The sequence below is a fragment of the Tupaia chinensis genome, unplaced genomic scaffold, assembly GCF_000334495.1.
Source record: "Tupaia chinensis unplaced genomic scaffold, TupChi_1.0 Scaffold000632_1, whole genome shotgun sequence".
In the NCBI taxonomy this organism is placed as follows: domain Eukaryota; kingdom Metazoa; phylum Chordata; class Mammalia; order Scandentia; family Tupaiidae; genus Tupaia; species Tupaia belangeri.
Window position 1 is genome coordinate 452,703 of NW_006160152.1, and position 18,801 is coordinate 471,503.

At 48.3% G+C, this 18,801-nt stretch overlaps 1 protein-coding gene across 1 annotated transcript in view; it reads right to left on the minus strand.

The window, feature by feature from the left end:
* ADAMTS17 (ADAM metallopeptidase with thrombospondin type 1 motif 17) overlaps positions 1-18,801 on the minus strand; it is a 269,537-nt gene that overhangs the window by 71,252 nt on the left and 179,484 nt on the right. The window contains exon 16 of the mRNA XM_027776149.1: positions 12,282-12,409. Within this exon, the coding sequence (XP_027631950.1) occupies positions 12,282-12,409 (128 nt within the window). The remainder of the gene's footprint in view (positions 1-12,281; positions 12,410-18,801) is intronic.

An 18,801-nucleotide genomic window follows, 5' to 3' on the forward strand; every position in this document is an offset into this window, starting at 1 on the left:
CCAACAAAAAAACAGAGAGAGAGACAGAAAGTGAAAAATCACCCCCCACACACAAGGGGGGATGGCCACGCCGCAATCCCTTCTCCATTCTCCTCTCAGGATCTTGGGCACACACGTGCACACACCTGGCATGAGTTTAAGCCACCAGGTCCAGGACTCGAATTGTAGTTGACTACATGAGAGTCCAGCGACATAGCCATGACGCCAACAGCTGGTCCTGAAATGACCAGTCTTCAGTGATTTGAGTCCTGGGCTCAAAATTTTTTGCTCATAGAAGACCACCAGTGACAACCTCCTGGTCATGCTATTTGGAGACCACTCTCCATCCTTATCTTCTTCAACCTCTTGCCAAGAGCATCTGCCATTGTATGTAACACCTGCCCTGTCTTTGGCTGTATGAATTCATTCATCCTAAGCCCAGTTCCTGGATGTCTGCTATGGGTCTAACCTGAGAAGAAAGATATATATGACAGTGGGAGGAGCCAATATGGAAACCAGACACACCAGAGTGTGTGCTCCATGGAGACTGAGAAAGAAGCCAGTGTCTGAGACTGCTCTTGTCCGATTCTCTTCTGATCCCTTGGGCAGCTACTCCTTCCTCCACTCACTTCCTTGACTCCCTGGGAGTGAGTATGCCCCCAAGTGTTCCCAGACCCCTTCACGTTCTCCTTAAACATAAACACTGTCATGCCGATGAACCATTGGTTGGTTGGTTTTTAACGACTGTTTTTTCTTTTCTTTTTTTTTTTTTTTTTGCCTTGGTGGGAGGGCAGGGGGAGACAGAGAGGAGAGACAGAGAGACAGAGATGGATAGTGAGAAGGAAAGTGAGAAATCTCCCCACCAGGGAGATGGTTATACTGCAATGTCTTCTCCTCCATCAATGTCACCATAATGCCATCTGCTGGTCCCAACCCCAACTTCTTAATCTCAGGGATGGAGACTCCCTGTCACCATCTTGGAACCAACAGACACAGCCTCCTTTCCAGGCTCCTGAGTGTTTTCCTGAGATACCCAGTCAGTACCTGAGCCTAGTTTTGTCTCTTATAAACCTCAATTGTCTTTACCTTCTCCACTGTCATGGCCACTCCCTGGTTTAGACTCTTCTTACTCGGGACATGAACTGCTGCACCACTTTTCCGTCCCTGCTGCCAGACTAACCTTCGTATAAGACTAGATGAAAATTCAGCCACAGATCAGCACCGATCATCAGATATGTCCTCACTGGGGAAGTCAAGATCCTAATCTAAGCTCATCTGGGCTCACCAGCTCAGCTTGCCTGCTCCCTCCACCCCTACAAATGCACCCTGAACTCAACCACCTCCCAGCCCACTCCTGCAATGCCTCCCTCATCACCTCCCATCTAGGTGCAATGCTGTCACTGCCTCCTAACCAACTTTCTGGAATCTACCTGGGCCCCACCACAGTCAATTTTCCATCGAGAGATCCCTCCACCATTCCACTGAGAATGTTTAGGGAATGGCCAGATCTGGACAAGGCACTAGATGCCTTTAAAGTAGAGATGGTCTTCGTGGGGATGCTGCAAGGCAAGTGAAACAATATGATAACAATGACATGATCTACCTTCTGCACGGCAGGGTGCTGTGTAAATGAAAGGAAGCCGTGTGTCAGTCAGACTGGGCCAGCGGAGACTTGTTTACAACCATGGGACACACAACGCCCCACAGCTGCAGTTGACAAGACACAATATCTGGCTTTACCTTCAACTTCTCCCTCCCCAATGCCGCACAAAAGAATAAACCTGGAAACTGCTCAGCATCACAGAGACTTCCATCAGAGATCCCCAGCCTGCCTGATTCCCACTTTTCTCTACTTGTGAGTCCGTCCGTCTGTTCTTTCTAAATCCACCGTTGCTTCCACTTAAGGTCTACATCCCTCCATCTCAAGGCCGAGGCAAGAATGAAATCTCGACCTGCCCTGGCCTGACTCCTCTGTGCCAGGCACACTCCGCAGAACCTGCCACTCACTCCTCCTCCACCTACGCAATGTACCAGCCTCCCTCTGACACCTTCTGCCTGGAACACTCTGCTCCTATGTCTCCACCAGACTGTCTCTTCCACACATGCTATCTCCTCTAAGAGACCTGCCAAGCCACTGCTCAGTCTTCCTTAGCTGCAGTCCTTCCCTCTGTCTCTCGAGGATACTATCTTATTTCCTTCTACATGCATACCAGTTCCTAGAAGGTTCCTGTTTGTGAGTTGACAAGGCCTGTCTGGGCACCCTGGATGGGAACAGGGAGCCTCTTGGTCCCACTTCCTACTGAATGCTCAGCAAGCCCAACAGGGCTTCACATCAAGAATTTGCTTACATGGGACCAGCAGTTAGCATCATGGCTATGTCGCTGGACTTCCATGTAGCCGACTGCGGTTCGAGTCCCGGACCCGGTGGCTTAAACTCACGCTGGGTGTGTGTGCATGCGTGCCCAAGATCCCAAGAGAATAGAGGAGAAGGGATTGTGGCATGGCCATCCCCCCCTAGGGGGTGATTTCTCACTTTCTGTCTGTCTCTGTCTGGCGAGCGCACACGCCCAATAGCAAAAATCTCTCAAAAATAAATAAATAAATAAATAACTTCATTCTGCCTGCAGGCTTGGTGGATAGCTTGGCTACACGCCGACATCTATAATGATTTCAATTTTCTGCCAAGGTCGGTTTTTCTGTTTGTTTTTCTTGGTCTTTCTTGTTTATGCTGCTGGTTTTCTCCAAATAGCTGATGGTTTGGGGTAGCCCGCTCATAGTTGAGAGAGGAACACGAAGGCCAACAGAAGGAGATGTGTACTTGAGGGGTGGGGCATTGTGCGACAGGTTTCCTTCAGGACTAGTGGGAAGGACATTGGACCCTATCTTACAAACCAGAATGGTCATGCCTTATTTGAGCATGGCAGTCTACTCTGTTTTCCCTTGAGTTTATCCCGACTGAGGAAGTCATGCCACAAACATTAACAGGATTCTTCCTACCTCCTGTCCCTGGCATAGTATCTTTGAGATGTATATTTCAACCGATTACAGTCTATTCTTTTGCTTACCTCTTCCCAAGACACAGAACTTCCGTTTCCTTGAGATGTAGATTAAGCCTCTCTTTAACTGATCTCTTCCCAAGACACAGATCTTCCCTTCCAATCACCAACCTAGAAATTGTGGAACCCACCTATAACCTACAAGTCCCCCCCCCCTTCTACATGTCCCGCCTTTTTAGGCCAGACCAATGGAAAATCTTTTCATTAAATGTTGTCTGTCAATCTCAAAGACAAATAAAAGGAATATATATATATATATATAGAGAGAGAGAGAGAGAGAGAGAGAGAATATATAGTCATAGGGTGTGTGCACTCACCAGAGAAACAAAGAGGGGGAAAATGAGCTGTCATCCCCAAAGGGGAGATGGTCACACCATCCCTTCTCTTCTGCTCTCCTCTCAGGATTTTGGGTATACAGGCGTACACGCCTGGAGTACTTTCCTGTCTTTTTCTTTTCTTCTACTTAAAAAAAATTTTTTTTTTTTTCCCTAAGGCACGTGTGCTCACCAGACACACACACACGCACACCCCAGGCAAATGAGAAATCATGCCCCAGGAGGGTGGCCATGCCCTGCCTTCTCTGTTCTCCTCTTGGGATTTTACACACAGATGTACGTGTACCCTGAGTTTTTTTTTAAGCCGCTAGGTTGATTAGAACTGTGGAGTTGCCTAGGTGGGACCCAGTACCTTAACCACCATGCCACCTGCTGGCCTGCCCTGTAAAATTTTACCTAACGGCCCAGGAAGGTCCGAGCTGAGGGCCAGGCATGGTTAGCCATGCTGCATGCAGCCTTGGGCTTATCTCATTGCTTTTAGCCAAGTCATCTGCACCTTCTTTTCCTAAGTCTAAGAGTCTCAGATAGTGCTTTCTTTTCACTGTGACTTTGTTTCTATTCCAGTTCTAGCCTCTGCTGCTTTGTCCCTTCCATGACATGTCCATCTGCTTCTGTCCTCTAGAGAGAAATAGAGTCTGTCTTTTGTTTGGTGGCTTCTGCTTTTCCGCACTGTCATGGTGTGTGCTATGCTGTCTTGATCACTGGCTCAGGGGAGCCCCGGAATGAGAGAGGCATGAACATGTGGCTTGGTTTGCTGGCTCCACCTACAAGTTGCTGTGGGAGGTCAATCAGGAGAAAGGGGTATGGGGAATGACTTCGGAGTTTTAGCCACTACTATCCATAACGGCTTGGCCCCCATAGTCATACACTTTGGGATGTCAACCACGGGTCATGATGTTGGGAAAGGCAGCTGGCAGGAGGAGGGTGTTGTTGACATGCAGGCCCAAGAATAAACACCTGGAACATCTTCCTGCAAGCTTGTCACCACTTCTTTCCATAGGGAGTAAAGACAACCCTGAAGCCTGAATCTCCTATCATTCCCCTAAATTCTACCAGTCATTCTACTTGCATCGTAGATCTTTAGATACAGAATGGAAGGCCAATTATTATTTTCTTACTCCTGATAGAGCACATGTGTGTACACACAACAGTGAGAGACTAAGAGAAACAGATGAGCCTTTTCCAAAGAGTCTGGTCATGCTGCAGTCCTCCACTTCCACCTCGTTGGAGCCTGGACACTCACTGCATGCCTGTCATGTTTCAGGCTGACCAAACCTGGGATTCAATCCACAATCACCACGTGGGATCCAGCTTCTCTGGAGCAGTGCCTTATTCCGATGCTGTGCAACCAGCCCCAGTAAATTCTTGAGAAGGAAAACAATCCACTGGAATGTGTTCTTGATCCCAGAACCACTGAAATCCTAAAAACAGGCGATCCATCTACTCATCCATTCCCTTATTTTCTGTTTTTCAATACATGGGCAAAAGCTTCCTCTAGGCCAGTTCATGGGGAAACACAGATTCATCAGATTAAAAAAACTTACAAGCCCTGTTGTTGTTATGGTTTGAGGATCATCAAGCCCAGGAGATGTCTACAAATTACGGTTCCAAGGGAGTATAACTCGAATTGGAATACATTGACTACAAGCATATACAAGTTAGCAAGGCATTAAAGAAAAGTCATTGGCCACAGGTGACATTAAGGTGCTGAATCCCATGTGGCTGAGTCCACGGTTCAAATCCCAAACCTGGCAGCAAGAATGACAGGCTGGACTTGTATATCCATGTCCACAATCCCAAGAAAAGAATGGAGAAGGGACTACCTTCTCTGTGACCATTCCCCCATCTGGGAGGGGGGGGGGGTGGTGATTTATCACTTTCCCTCTCTCTGTCTCTTTCCAGAGGGCACACACACCCTATGGCAACATATCTAAAAGAAAAGAAAAAAGAAAAAGAAAAAGAAAAGCCACACATCAGCTGGACACATGCATTGCATATGAGTAGCTCCTGAAGAAATTGTATATCAGAAGCTCAGTACCTTGGTTTCTTTCCTTCGGGAGGTCAACAGGAAGAATCATTAATGATAGGACTCCTGATTTTTAGGGATTTGCTCAAAAATGCACAAGATTTGTGTTTCTCCCCCCAGCTCTCTCCCACTTTTTTGAGTACTGCAGCGCTTCATTTCAGCATGTGAAGTAATTCATGACTCACTGAAATGCAGCTGAACTCAGTCCTCATAAAAACAGAGTAACATGGTGTTTCCACGTTTCATGTTATGGTTTGAATCAGCCTGCTCTTTGGAGCTTAGCGGAATCGACTCAAGATGCCATTTGGGAGCCTGTCATCCCCTCCCCCAAAATTACTACGTTCCTCAGAATTTCCCAGAACTCCTTTTGCTACCCCAAAATAGCAAAATTTATAGCTGAAGGGAACAGTGGGAAAAGCTAGCAAGCAAGCTGTAGCAATATTTCTATAAGTGGTATCTTATATAAAGTGGGGACAATCTACCCTATATTCAGTGTAACTAGATAACTATAGCAATGAACATATACAGATGCTTTGCCCAGTATATCCCTGAAATTTATTCTATTACTATTATTTTTGGAGAGTTTTTTGCTATAGGGTGTGTGCACTTGCCAGAAAGACAGAGAGGCAGAGAGAAAGAGAGAAAGCGAGAAATCCCCCCCCCCCCACCAGGGAGGATGGCCATGCCGCAATCCCTTCTCCTCCATTCTCCTCTGGGGATCTTGGACATGCACGCACATGCACCCAGTGTGAGTTTAAGCCACCAGGTCTGGGACTCGAACTGTGGTTGACTACATGGGAGTCCAGTGACAGCCATTACGCCAACTGCGGGCCCATCTATTACTACTTAAAAAAAATTTTTTTTTTTCCCTGCTACTATGGCTTTAGATAGTGGTCTGTCCTCCAAAGGTTCATGTTCTGAAAGCCTGGTTCCCAGGAGCTGTTGGGAGGTGGTGAGACCCTTTAAAGGTGGGGTCTAATGGGAGGACACCATTCAATTGGCTGGGAGCATGAGGGACAAATAGAGGAAGTGGAAGAGTCTGTTTCCTCCTCCGTCTCTGTAGGCTGATCCATCTGCTTCTTTCAGCCATGTTTTAACTTAGCACCAGACATCAGCCTCATGGCTCTTTGATTCTCCAGCCACCAAAATCATAAGCCGAATAAGCCTTCTTGCTTTATAAGTCGCCTGGCTTCTGGGGCTAGCAGGTGGTGTGGTGGTTAGGGTGCTGGACTCCCACTTGGCTGACCATGGATCAAGTCCTGGACCTCATGGTTTGCTCTCTCTCTCTCTCTCTCATTCTATGTCTCTCTGGTCAAAGTGAAAATAATAATACAAAATAGAAATTAGATAATTAATTCTTTAAAAAGTAATAGTCTTTGGGGCCAGCAGGTGGAGTGGTAGTTAAGGTGCTGGACTCCCACATGGCCAACCATGGCTTGAGTCCTGGACCTGGAGGCTTGCTTTCCAACTTTCCCTTTCTCTCTTCCTTTCTGGTCAAATTAAACAAATGATAATGATAATAAATGAAATAATTCTTTAAACAAATAATAGTCACTCGGTCTCAGGTAGTTCTGTTTAGTAACACAGTAAGAGACTACAATGCTTGCTCTACCCATTCACAAGTTACCACAGGAGTCCAGAGAATTCCATTTTGGCAATTAGTGCAAAAAAGACATGAAGACTGTATTTGTATTTAATTTATGATCTTTTTTAAGTATGCTCCATTTTTATAAGACACCATTACCAATGACTTTAATATTCTGAAGTTCTGTGACAACTTGATTTAAGAGTGGGTTAAGGTTAATCTTCACAGTGTCTCCCTGCAGAAATAATTCTGTTAGAAAAGTTGCAGATGTCTTTTGACTTCTTTCTGAAAGTGAATTATTCCTCAGGAGTTTTATCTTGTGAGCTGCTTACAGGCACATGCTGCTGCCATCCCCCAGGGTGGTGGCCCTTCTGCTAGGACTGGTGGACTGCCTGGAGGCAGCAGATCACCAAGAGACAGTGTACGTATGACCTCCCGATTGGTAGCATGAAGCTCTCAAGGAGCATAAGGCCACCATGGACCTTCATGAAAGGGGTCATCATATGCATCTTTTTTTTTTTTTGGAGAGGTTTTTGCTACAGGGCGTGTGCGCTCATTGGAAAGAGAGAGACAGAGAGATAGAAAGTGAGAAATCACCCCCCAGGGGGGATGGCCACGCCGCAATCCCTTCACCTCCATTTTCTTTGGATCTTGGGCACGCACACACACACGCCCAGCATGAGTTTATGCCACCGAATCCAGGACTCGAACTGCAGTTGATTACATGGGAGTCCAGTGACATAGCCATTACGCTAACTGCTGCTCCCGCCATCATATGCATCTCTAAGCTCAAGCGATGCTGCTTGATTATAGTCAGGCTTAGCGCAGGTGCCAATAGATGTAATGACGACACGGTGGAGATACTTGAGAGAGACCCAAAGGGACAGTCTGCAGGGATGGAGTGGCATCTAGGACAGGAAGTCTTGTGCCTCAATGCCATTCCCATCACTTCTATAATAGACCATGTTTCTGTCCACTCTACTCCCAATGTATATGCTGAACTCCTACCCAATGTGATGGTATGTGGCAGTGGGGTCTTTGGGTGGTAACAAGGTCATGAGGGTAGAGCCCTCTGAATGCAATTAGTGCCTTTAGAAGAGGAAGTCAGGGAGTTCATCTGCCCTCTTTCTACTGTAGGGACACCACACTAAGGAAGCATCTGGAAGCAAGCCCTCCCGAGAACTTGACCTAGGCCGGGACCTTGGTCTAGGATCTCCAGTCTCCAGGATGCTGGTGGAGCAGCCCAGGTCGACTCTGACCACACTCAAGAGCATAACAGGCATGAGTTCAATGGTGTCTCAATGACCACAGGCTTAGGGCTATTCGAATGCTTCGAATGACATTTCATCCTGTTCCATCAACCAGAGGACTAAAGGGTTTGCTGTCACAGTACAAATTCCCTAACTGAAAAGGCTGTGATTAAAACCAAGGTCATGAGGGGCCACTAGGTGGTGTAGTGGTTATGTCACTGGATTCCTACATGGCAGACTGCATGTCGAGTCCCGGATCCAATAGCTTGAAAATCATACCAGTATGTGTGTGTGAATGCTCAAGATCCCATGAGGAGAATGGGGGAGAAGGAATTGTGGCATGGCATCTCCCCAGGGGGGTGATTTCTAATTTTCTGCTTCACTGTCTCTGTCTCTCCCTCTCTCTCTGGTGAGTGCATGAACCCTATGGGAAAAACCTCTAAAGACAAACACACACATACCCAGGTCATGGAAAGGGTCCATCAGTACAGATCATACAGAACTGTGATTATGTTCAGCCAATAACACAGATCCCATCAGCTAGGGAATTGCAGCATTCTAAGGAATGCTCACCATTCGCCAGCAGGGATGGCTTGGCTAGCACTGCCCTAAAGGGTACAAAAGCTCTGACTTGAGCAGTTGTTACCAAGAAATGGAAGCCATTGGGCTGCAATGCACTCCAGCATGTAGGATGGCTGTGCAAGAGGAAGGAAACCACGCCAGCACTTGGTTCACTCTTGCTTGCCAAGAACTATTGGTGATGCCTCACTTCAGAAATATTGATAACAGCTTAGTGCACACAGGATGAGGGCAGGGCCTTGAATGTTCTTTGCTACAACTCAGCAGCCCGGAGGGTCCAGATCGACTGCTCATGGCAGCCTCCTTCCCTGGGAGGCAGCGTTGCCAAGGCTCTCAGGCACTAGGCGCTTATCACCTGTACTTCTCTGTCTTTGACAACAAAGCCAGATGGTGCCAAAGAAGTATGAATATCACCAAGCTTTTCCCTAGAGGGGGGAAAAAATCCTAGCTTGGGACTGGTTTGAACTATGCAGAGGGAAAAAAAAAAATCCACTAAGGTCAAAATAGCTTGCTAAAGGAGTCATTCGAGAAGTTCTCATCGTGCCTGTCATTTTGCTTCACTTCTTTTTATTCTTTCGCTGACTCCCCTAAGCACTGATACCTAAGCACGACGCTAGACATTGAGGCAGCAGAGAAGAGACAGATGTGCTACCCGCGTGAGCCAGGGAGCCCAGGTTGAAGCAGGTGTCAGGGGCAACCCTGATTGGGGATGACAGTATCTCTCCCCCATGACCTAAGAGACTTACAGCGTCAAGTGTTTTTTGTTTGGTTGGTTTTATAGGCTTTTCCCATAGGTGGGTGCACTCACTGGAGAGGAAAGAGACAGATAGAGACAAAGAGAGGGCAAGTGAGAAATCACCCCCAGGGAGGATGGCCATGCCACAATCCCTTCTCCTCCATTCTTCCCTTGAGATTTTTTTGGGTGGGGAGCCATGCACAGATATGTGGCCCATATGATTTTCAAGTTACCAGTTCTGGAACTCAAACCATGGTCAGCTACGTGGGAATTCCGCCATCTAAACCACCATGCCACCTACTGGCCCCTCAGTTTCAAGTGTTTTTATGATTCCTATGAAACTGAGCCTTAGAGATGGCTGCAACTTAGGTATGAGGGCTTAAGCAACAGGGGCTACACAGCTCTAGGAAGGGAATTTCCTCTTCCTAATATTTACAATCAGAAGGTCCCACAGTGGCCCTTGGTGAATGGATTCCTTGTTTAGCCCCACACAGAAGTTGGTCACTGGAGGCCACAGAAGCAAGCATAAAAATCAATGAGAACCATGGTAATCCTGACCCATATCAGCCTGCTCCAGACTCCATGGGCTGCTGTCTCTCAAAGTTCTTGGCGAGTTCACCTGCTAGAAACAGGTAACCGTGGCTGAGGAAGATGGACTCCTTGGGTGGTATGGTCTGAATGTTTGTGCCATGCCCCTCAATTTACCCCTTGGAGGTGGGCCCTTTGGGGGGTTTGAATGTGTTTCTCCAAAATCCACATGCTCAGCCACTATTCCAGAATGAAGAGGTGAAAACTTAATCTGATTATGGTGTCAAAAGGTGGGACTTTTCCTTTGAGAGGAGATCAGCGATTGGGTGGTTAGGGAGGCGACTCTGTGGCATGTGTACAAAGAGACACAATGAAGTAGGCGGAGGCCACACAGACACAGATCACACTCCATTCTAAGATCCTACCCTCTGCCATGTTGTAATCTCAACAGAAGTTGGACCCTGGACCTCTCAACTATAGCTGAATGAACATATTTCTTTATAAAACCAGCCAGTCTCGGTATTTCTGCTAACAAGGCAATTAACAGATAAGATAGGAATAATTAGGTCATGATGAAAGAGCCCTCATGGTGGAATTAGTGCCCTTAGGACAGGGGCCCCAGAGATATCCTTGCCCTTTGCATCAAGTGAGGACACAGGGAGAAGGCGCTATCTATGAAAAATGAGCCCCCAACAGACACTGAGACTACTGGTGCCTTGATTGTGGACTTCCTGGCATCCAGAACTGTCAGAAATAAGCTGCTGTTGTTCAGAAACCACCTGGCTTCTTGTATGTTTGTTAGAACAGCCTGAGCTAAGACACTGAGTCTCTCTCTCTCTCTCAACATACTCATATCAATGTGAGCCATCAGGAACTAGGGCACCTGAAGCATCCCTGAGGTGCCACTGCCTGAGTTTCTCCCTTTTAAAATGCACCCCCTCTGAAAACACACTCCCACCTCCACACGCACACTGCAACTGCTGTAGTGCATGAGGTGGACACTTGTTTTCACAGACAGGGAGGAGCACAGAGTCACATGTGCTGCCCCAGGCGAAGGAGCACTGCTGGGGAAGGGCACAGGTTGCATTTGGCCTTCGGCTAATGCAGCTGTGATGCAGGGAAAGCTGAATTTCCTCCTTCCTTTTTTCCTCCCTCCCTTCTTTCCTTCCTCCATTGTCTGTCTTTTTAAATGACATGTGTCCCTGTACTAATGAGTCACAGACATCAGACATTAGGATGGGCTTGAGAAAGACATCCCAGTAGGTGCGGTGCTCCAAAAAACCCATGTGCCTCTATGTCCCCAGGTACCACCTGCAAAGGCATTTTCTTAGTTTTCTTCCTTTTTTTGGAGAGGTTTTTGCTATAGGGCACGTGCGCTCGCCAGAAAGACAGAAAGTAATAAATCACCTCCCCAGAGGGGATGGCCATGCCACAATCCCTTCTCCTCCATTCTCCCATTGGGATCTTGGGCACGCACATGTGCCCACTGCGTGAGTTTAAGCCACTAGGTCTGGGACTCGAACCATGGTCAACTACATGGCAGTCCAGCAACGTAACCACTATGCCATCTGCTGGTCCCATTAGTTCTACTAAGTCTTTGGCAATGAAACAGACAACAGCTTGGCCGTGCATCCTCCTATTTCACCTTACTGCTACACCTTCTCTTATTATTATTTTTTTTGGGCCATCATAGGCAAAGCAATTTTTTCTTTCTCTTTTTTTAAGGTTTTGCTACCAGATGCATGTGCTCACCAGAAAGAGACACAGAAAGACAGAGAGAGGGAAAGTGAGAAATCATCCCCATGGGGGATGGCCACACTGCAATCCCTTCTCCTCTTGGCATCATAGGCATGCACACCCCCATGACCAGCACGATTTTCAAGCCTCCAGGTCTGGGACTCGAACTGCAGTCTAGCCAAAGCAAATGAAAAAGTTCAGAGATAATGTCATGGCTACTGTTCCTTCAGCCACTTCAACTCCAGTAGCCTGCAATGGGCCTGCCAGTTGTCATGATGCTGCTGAGGGCAGGGGTGGTGTGTCAGGTGGCGCTGTGTGTCGGGTGCCACAGGCTGCTAGAGGCAACGCCACTGGGTCCCTTTCAGAAAAAGCCACACCCCCAGGCCACCTGAGGCCTCAGCTCCACCCCAACCCCCTGGAGGAGATGGAGCCTCCCTCAGCCCCCAAGAGAATAAGGAAAAGCACGTCACCTGGCACTTGCCGTGCACACAGAGGTCCATCTCATAGGGCCCGCAGGGAGTGCCATCCAGGACCCTGTCGGCCACCAGCAGTGGGGACTCCTTCCCGAGGGGCGAGCAGTAGAGCTCACACGGCTTATCTGAGGAGGGAAAAGTTGGTGGATGTTGACAAAGGAAAGGGCGTGTGGGCCATGCAAGGCTCACCCCTCAGGAGTGTTGGAGAGGCCAAGGGAAGAGAGGATGGCAGAGGCAAAGGGAGGTCACAGCAACTTAGCGCGTTCCTATGGATACTGGCACCTGCTCCTCCGAACCACCAACACAGCAGACCCTGGTGCATGACAGGAGGGGCGGGAGCTCTGTGGGGTTCTATCCCTTGCAAAAACACTGCATTTCCTCCTCCTCCTCAAACGAACCAGGCAGAACAGAGATGTGGTGGGTGCTAACCTCTACATAAGCTGAATGAGTGTCTAGGGGAGCCTGGTAGTCATCCTAGAATGGGGATGGAAAAATACGAAGAGATGGACGAGGACACTTAGAAGAGAGGACCTACGAGTGACCATGACCATGGCTTTGTTAAAAGCTTCAAAAAAAAATTTTTTTTTTAGGGTATTTTTCCTATGCATGAGCTCGCAGGAGAGAGAGACAGAGAGTGAGAGAGAAAGTGAGAAATCACCCCCTAGGGGGGAATGGCCATGCCGTAATCCCTTCTCCTCCATTCTCCTTCTGGGATTTTGGGCACGCATGCATACACATCCAGCATGATTTTCAAGCCACCAGGCTGGGGACTCAAACTACATTTGGCCATGTGGGAGTCCAGTGCCTTACCCACCACCCCACCTGCTGGGTAACAGTCACAGAGCTGTGTTATGGGGCACCTAAGTCCTGGGAGAAAGGGAGAAGACCTAAGGTAGAGAAAAGGACTTAAGGGGCTGGTAGAACCAACCATGAAAGCCGAGGCCCTAGGCACGATGGAGACCCCAATTTCTATTTCCCTGATACCATGTAAGCTCCCAGAACATGCCACGTGCTCAAGCCTTCGCCTGGGCTGTTCCCTCCATCTGGAAACCCTTCTCTGTGCTTGGCCTTCTAGAAGGTTCTAGAAGCATCCATGTCATGGCTCTCCCACTGTCCCGGGTGGGGGGAGGGGAAGGATAGGCATCTCCATGTGCAGCTTGTACACACATCCACAGAGACCTCAGTCATCACCTCCTGTCCTATAACAGAGTAACTCCCTCATGCACAGGGGTCTCTTCTCAGGTAAGTCCCATTATGGAAGGAATGAGAAAGGCATGGATTTCGACTATCTTCAGAATGAAGTACCAATGGGATTGGGAGCCCTTTGAGGGCAGGGGAATCAGACGCATCGTTAGTCCTCAGACTGGGCCCAGGAACTGGCTCATGACAGGACCCGATATAATATTTTTGAACAAATAAATAGGTTTTGCTCTTCTGTAAGTGATTCTGTAAGTGACACACTCTCTCTCTCTCTCTGTCACCTAACTCTAACACCATTGATGTGATCACTATGTGAAGGAACCTTCTAGAGAGTCAAAGGGTCTTTTATCTCCCCCACGAGCTTTCCCCAGAGGGTTCCTGTGGAGGTCCCCGGTGAGCAGAGGGAGGGGCAGAGAAAGGCTCTGAAGCTAACGTTGCCTCCAAAGTCCTCGGCATCTCAGCTAGAGAATTCTCATCAGTGCAGATGCGTGGTCTCACCCAGCCTCTGGGGCTTTCACGATTGGATGACTAAGTCACCACTGGCTTCCGGAGATTTCCATAGCTGTCATGCTCTGCTGGTCAACCCGCCCAGTGGGAAATCTTGTCTTACGGCATGAAAAAGAAGGCCGAAGGTTGCGGTGGAGATGCTCAACTTGGTTCTTCCAGGTAGGAGTGTGAGAAGGAAACCGGGAGGTCTTCGGTCTCCCAGGTAAGCCCAAGTCATGATGGTTCAACATGCATTCATTGGGCAAGCATGGACTGAACCCCTCCCTCACACAAGGCTCTTTGCAGGCACTGCTGAGGGAAGATGAGTAACGAACAACTTTTCAAGGACCCAATGGTCTTGTGGAAAGTACAGTGCCAACCCTGGATGAGGCAAGATGTGACCAGTCCCACGAGATGGGTCTGAGGCAAACAGTCAGAGGGCAGGGTCTAGCTGGAGGCAATGACTCAGCGCCTGTGCTGGCAGGCTGGGGGGGCTAGCCCTGTTTAGAGGGCATGACCCAAGTTGGTGACTGGTGGAAAGAGAACTATGGAAGATGGAGACACATACAGATCAGTTCTGCAAGGCTCATGTGACAAGATCGCTGAGGTACTCTTTGGGACCCTGAGGTCTCATAGGGAACCTCAGAAAGCCAATCCGATGCAGCAGCCCCTCAGTTTAAAGGAGCAGTGAGTTTACCGCACACACGGGCTGCTTCCAAAGCTTCACTGTAAGGAATGCTCTCTTGGCCATAACGGATTGAAATTGCAGATTTTATCTTTGGAAAGAAGTACTGCCTTGAGGCCAGCAGGTGGCATAGGGGCTAAGGTGCTGGACTCCCACATGCCCAACTGGGGTTTGAGTCCTGAACTTGGTGGCTTGCAACTCATGCTGGGCACGTGTGTGTACATGCCCAAAATCCCAAAGGGAGAATGGAGATGAAGGGATAGTCGCATGGCCATCCCCCTAGGGGATGATTATTCATTTTCTCTCTGTGTGTCTGGTGAGCACATGAGCCCTATAGCAAAACAAAACAAAACAAAAAATACCACACACACAAACAAACAAACAAAACACAACAAACAAACAAATAAAAAAAACCCTCTTGGGGATCAGCAGTTAGCATAATGGCTATGTTGCTGGACTCCCATGTAGTCGACCACGGTTCAAGTCCCGGACCCAGTAAGGTTCTAGAAGCATCCATGTCATGGCTCTCCCACTGTCCCGGGTGGGGGGAGGGGAAGGATAGGCATCTCCATGTGCAGCTTGTACACACATCCACAGAGACCTCAGTCATCACCTCCTGTCCTATAACAGAGTAACTCCCTCATGCACAGGGGTCTCTTCTCAGGTAAGTCCCATTATGGAAGGAATGAGAAAGGCATGGATTTCGACTATCTTCAGAATGAAGTACCAATGGGATTGGGAGCCCTTTGAGGGCAGGGGAATCAGACGCATCGTTAGTCCTCAGACTGGGCCCAGGAACTGGCTCATGACAGGACCCGATATAATATTTTTGAACAAATAAATAGGTTTTGCTCTTCTGTAAGTGATTCTGTAAGTGACACACTCTCTCTCTCTCTCTGTCACCTAACTCTAACACCATTGATGTGATCACTATGTGAAGGAACCTTCTAGAGAGTCAAAGGGTCTTTTATCTCCCCCACGAGCTTTCCCCAGAGGGTTCCTGTGGAGGTCCCCGGTGAGCAGAGGGAGGGGCAGAGAAAGGCTCTGAAGCTAACGTTGCCTCCAAAGTCCTCGGCATCTCAGCTAGAGAATTCTCATCAGTGCAGATGCGTGGTCTCACCCAGCCTCTGGGGCTTTCACGATTGGATGACTAAGTCACCACTGGCTTCCGGAGATTTCCATAGCTGTCATGCTCTGCTGGTCAACCCGCCCAGTGGGAAATCTTGTCTTACGGCATGAAAAAGAAGGCCGAAGGTTGCGGTGGAGATGCTCAACTTGGTTCTTCCAGGTAGGAGTGTGAGAAGGAAACCGGGAGGTCTTCGGTCTCCCAGGTAAGCCCAAGTCATGATGGTTCAACATGCATTCATTGGGCAAGCATGGACTGAACCCCTCCCTCACACAAGGCTCTTTGCAGGCACTGCTGAGGGAAGATGAGTAACGAACAACTTTTCAAGGACCCAATGGTCTTGTGGAAAGTACAGTGCCAACCCTGGATGAGGCAAGATGTGACCAGTCCCACGAGATGGGTCTGAGGCAAACAGTCAGAGGGCAGGGTCTAGCTGGAGGCAATGACTCAGCGCCTGTGCTGGCAGGCTGGGGGGGCTAGCCCTGTTTAGAGGGCATGACCCAAGTTGGTGACTGGTGGAAAGAGAACTATGGAAGATGGAGACACATACAGATCAGTTCTGCAAGGCTCATGTGACAAGATCGCTGAGGTACTCTTTGGGACCCTGAGGTCTCATAGGGAACCTCAGAAAGCCAATCCGATGCAGCAGCCCCTCAGTTTAAAGGAGCAGTGAGTTTACCGCACACACGGGCTGCTTCCAAAGCTTCACTGTAAGGAATGCTCTCTTGGCCATAACGGATTGAAATTGCAGATTTTATCTTTGGAAAGAAGTACTGCCTTGAGGCCAGCAGGTGGCATAGGGGCTAAGGTGCTGGACTCCCACATGCCCAACTGGGGTTTGAGTCCTGAACTTGGTGGCTTGCAACTCATGCTGGGCACGTGTGTGTACATGCCCAAAATCCCAAAGGGAGAATGGAGATGAAGGGATAGTCGCATGGCCATCCCCCTAGGGGATGATTATTCATTTTCTCTCTGTGTGTCTGGTGAGCACATGAGCCCTATAGCAAAACAAAACAAAACAAAAAATACCACACACACAAACAAACAAACAAAACACAACAAACAAACAAATAAAAAAAACCCTCTTGGGGATCAGCAGTTAGCATAATGGCTATGTTGCTGGACTCCCATGTAGTCGACCACGGTTCAAGTCCCGGACCCAGTGGCTTAAAACTCACGCTGGGCACGTGTGCGTGTGTGCCCAAGATCCCAAGAGGAGAAGGGATTGCGGTGTGGCCATCCCCCCTAGGGGATGATTTCTCGCTTTCTGTCTGTCTCTCTCTGTCTGGAGAGCACACGTGCCCTATAGCAAAAACCTCTCCAAAATAAATAAATAAATAAATAAATCCTCTTTATAAGAATAAAGTGCTGACTCAATGATACAGACAACTGAGCTTTGAAATGATTTAACAGCCATCAGTGATGAAGAAATCCAGAAGTGACATGTATTACCTGCACCATGACAGGCAAGAGCTCAGTAGTGTCTACGTATTATCGAATGGGTGCTGTCATCATGTTGTCCCGCTGTCCTACAGACGAGCTCACTGCCTAGGCACAGCTGTCTGAGTCTCCCAGCTGGCAGGGCCACGCCCCAGCCCCTTTGCTCCAGCTTGGTCCTTTGTCCTCTGTTGTTGTGTATTCTCTAAATACAGAACACTTTCCCTCTCCCTGTCTGTCTTATGAGTGGGCTCTATGTTAAATTGATAAATTAACTAATTCAATTAAAGTAAAGGAAATCTAAAAAAAGGAAAAAATATTTGGGGGATAGGATGTCAATTTACCTAAGTAGTGTTGTGGGCTGTCCTGTCACCTGGGTCTGCAGTGGGGACAGAAGACCGTGACCCCCCATCAGAGGTAAGGTGAGGCAGCCGTGGAGAGATGATCCAGACATGAAGACGGCCCTGATCTTTAAACCTCATTCTGGTCATTGGGACCAAGAAAATAGTTTTGCATTTTTACAACAGCTTCTCTGGTTTTCATTCAGCGGCTCCAGCCAGCTTGGCTGAGTTGGAGTCAGCGAGCTCTAACCCGCATTCCCACCCTCCTACTGGAGGCTCAGACCTGGATGGGGTTCTGCCGTGCCAGGGAGACAGACCTAAGAACACACCACCACGTCCAGACGTGGCCTTCACCAAGCCCTCTGACACTTCAGTGGGCACGTGGCCTGCTGGCCTGGGCGGAGCGGACTAAAACTCTTGAAGGTTTTCCACTTCAATGAGATTCCACGGGGAAAGCAGAAATGGGGAGCTTTTGGCAATCGGCCATCTCCACGGGTTTCTGTCTGAAGGCTTTTCCACTTAGAAATATTTTCTAAGGAGAGTCTTTGTCTTTTTCTGGAGGTGGGAGGGATTTGTGGTCCTGAGTCCTCCCTTGGAAAAATCTACCTCTGCAAGAATTCTTTCAAAAAGAGAGAGAGAGAGAAAGAAAAAAATATAGAGCCTCCCCTTTCTTGAGCTGTGCGTCACTTACCAAAGAATTCCTTTGCGATAGCAACGCCATGAATAGGGCAGTCATACGGACTTCAGAAGAGCCCAGAGCCCAACCACAGGGATTGTTCCTATTGCGGCTAAGCTAGAATTGCGCCTTTTATAACCCGAATTTCGAGAGGCACACGTACCATCTGTATTCTCTCGCCCTGCCTGCTGAATTGGCCACTTATTATTTTGCTTTTACCCTTGTGAGATGCTGCTTTAAAACATCGCCGGTTTCTGTGTATGTGCGGGAGAGAAAAACCACACCAAACAGGAACGAAGGCATGACCGTGCTACTGCAGCGAAGCTATTCTTGCAAAGTCCTGAACTCGGGGGACCCTCCTTCGAAAGCAAAAATACTGATAGCCTACTGTTGTCTGTGTTGAATAGGGTCACCCTTTTTCAGATCAAGGCAATGGAACTCAAGCTTTCATCATTTATGGCTTAGGTACCAAGAGACAAAAAGCAGACTGGTATAAGGACATTCTGGGGACCAGCAGTTAACGTAATGGCTATGTCGCTGGACTCCCATGTAGTTGACCACGGTTC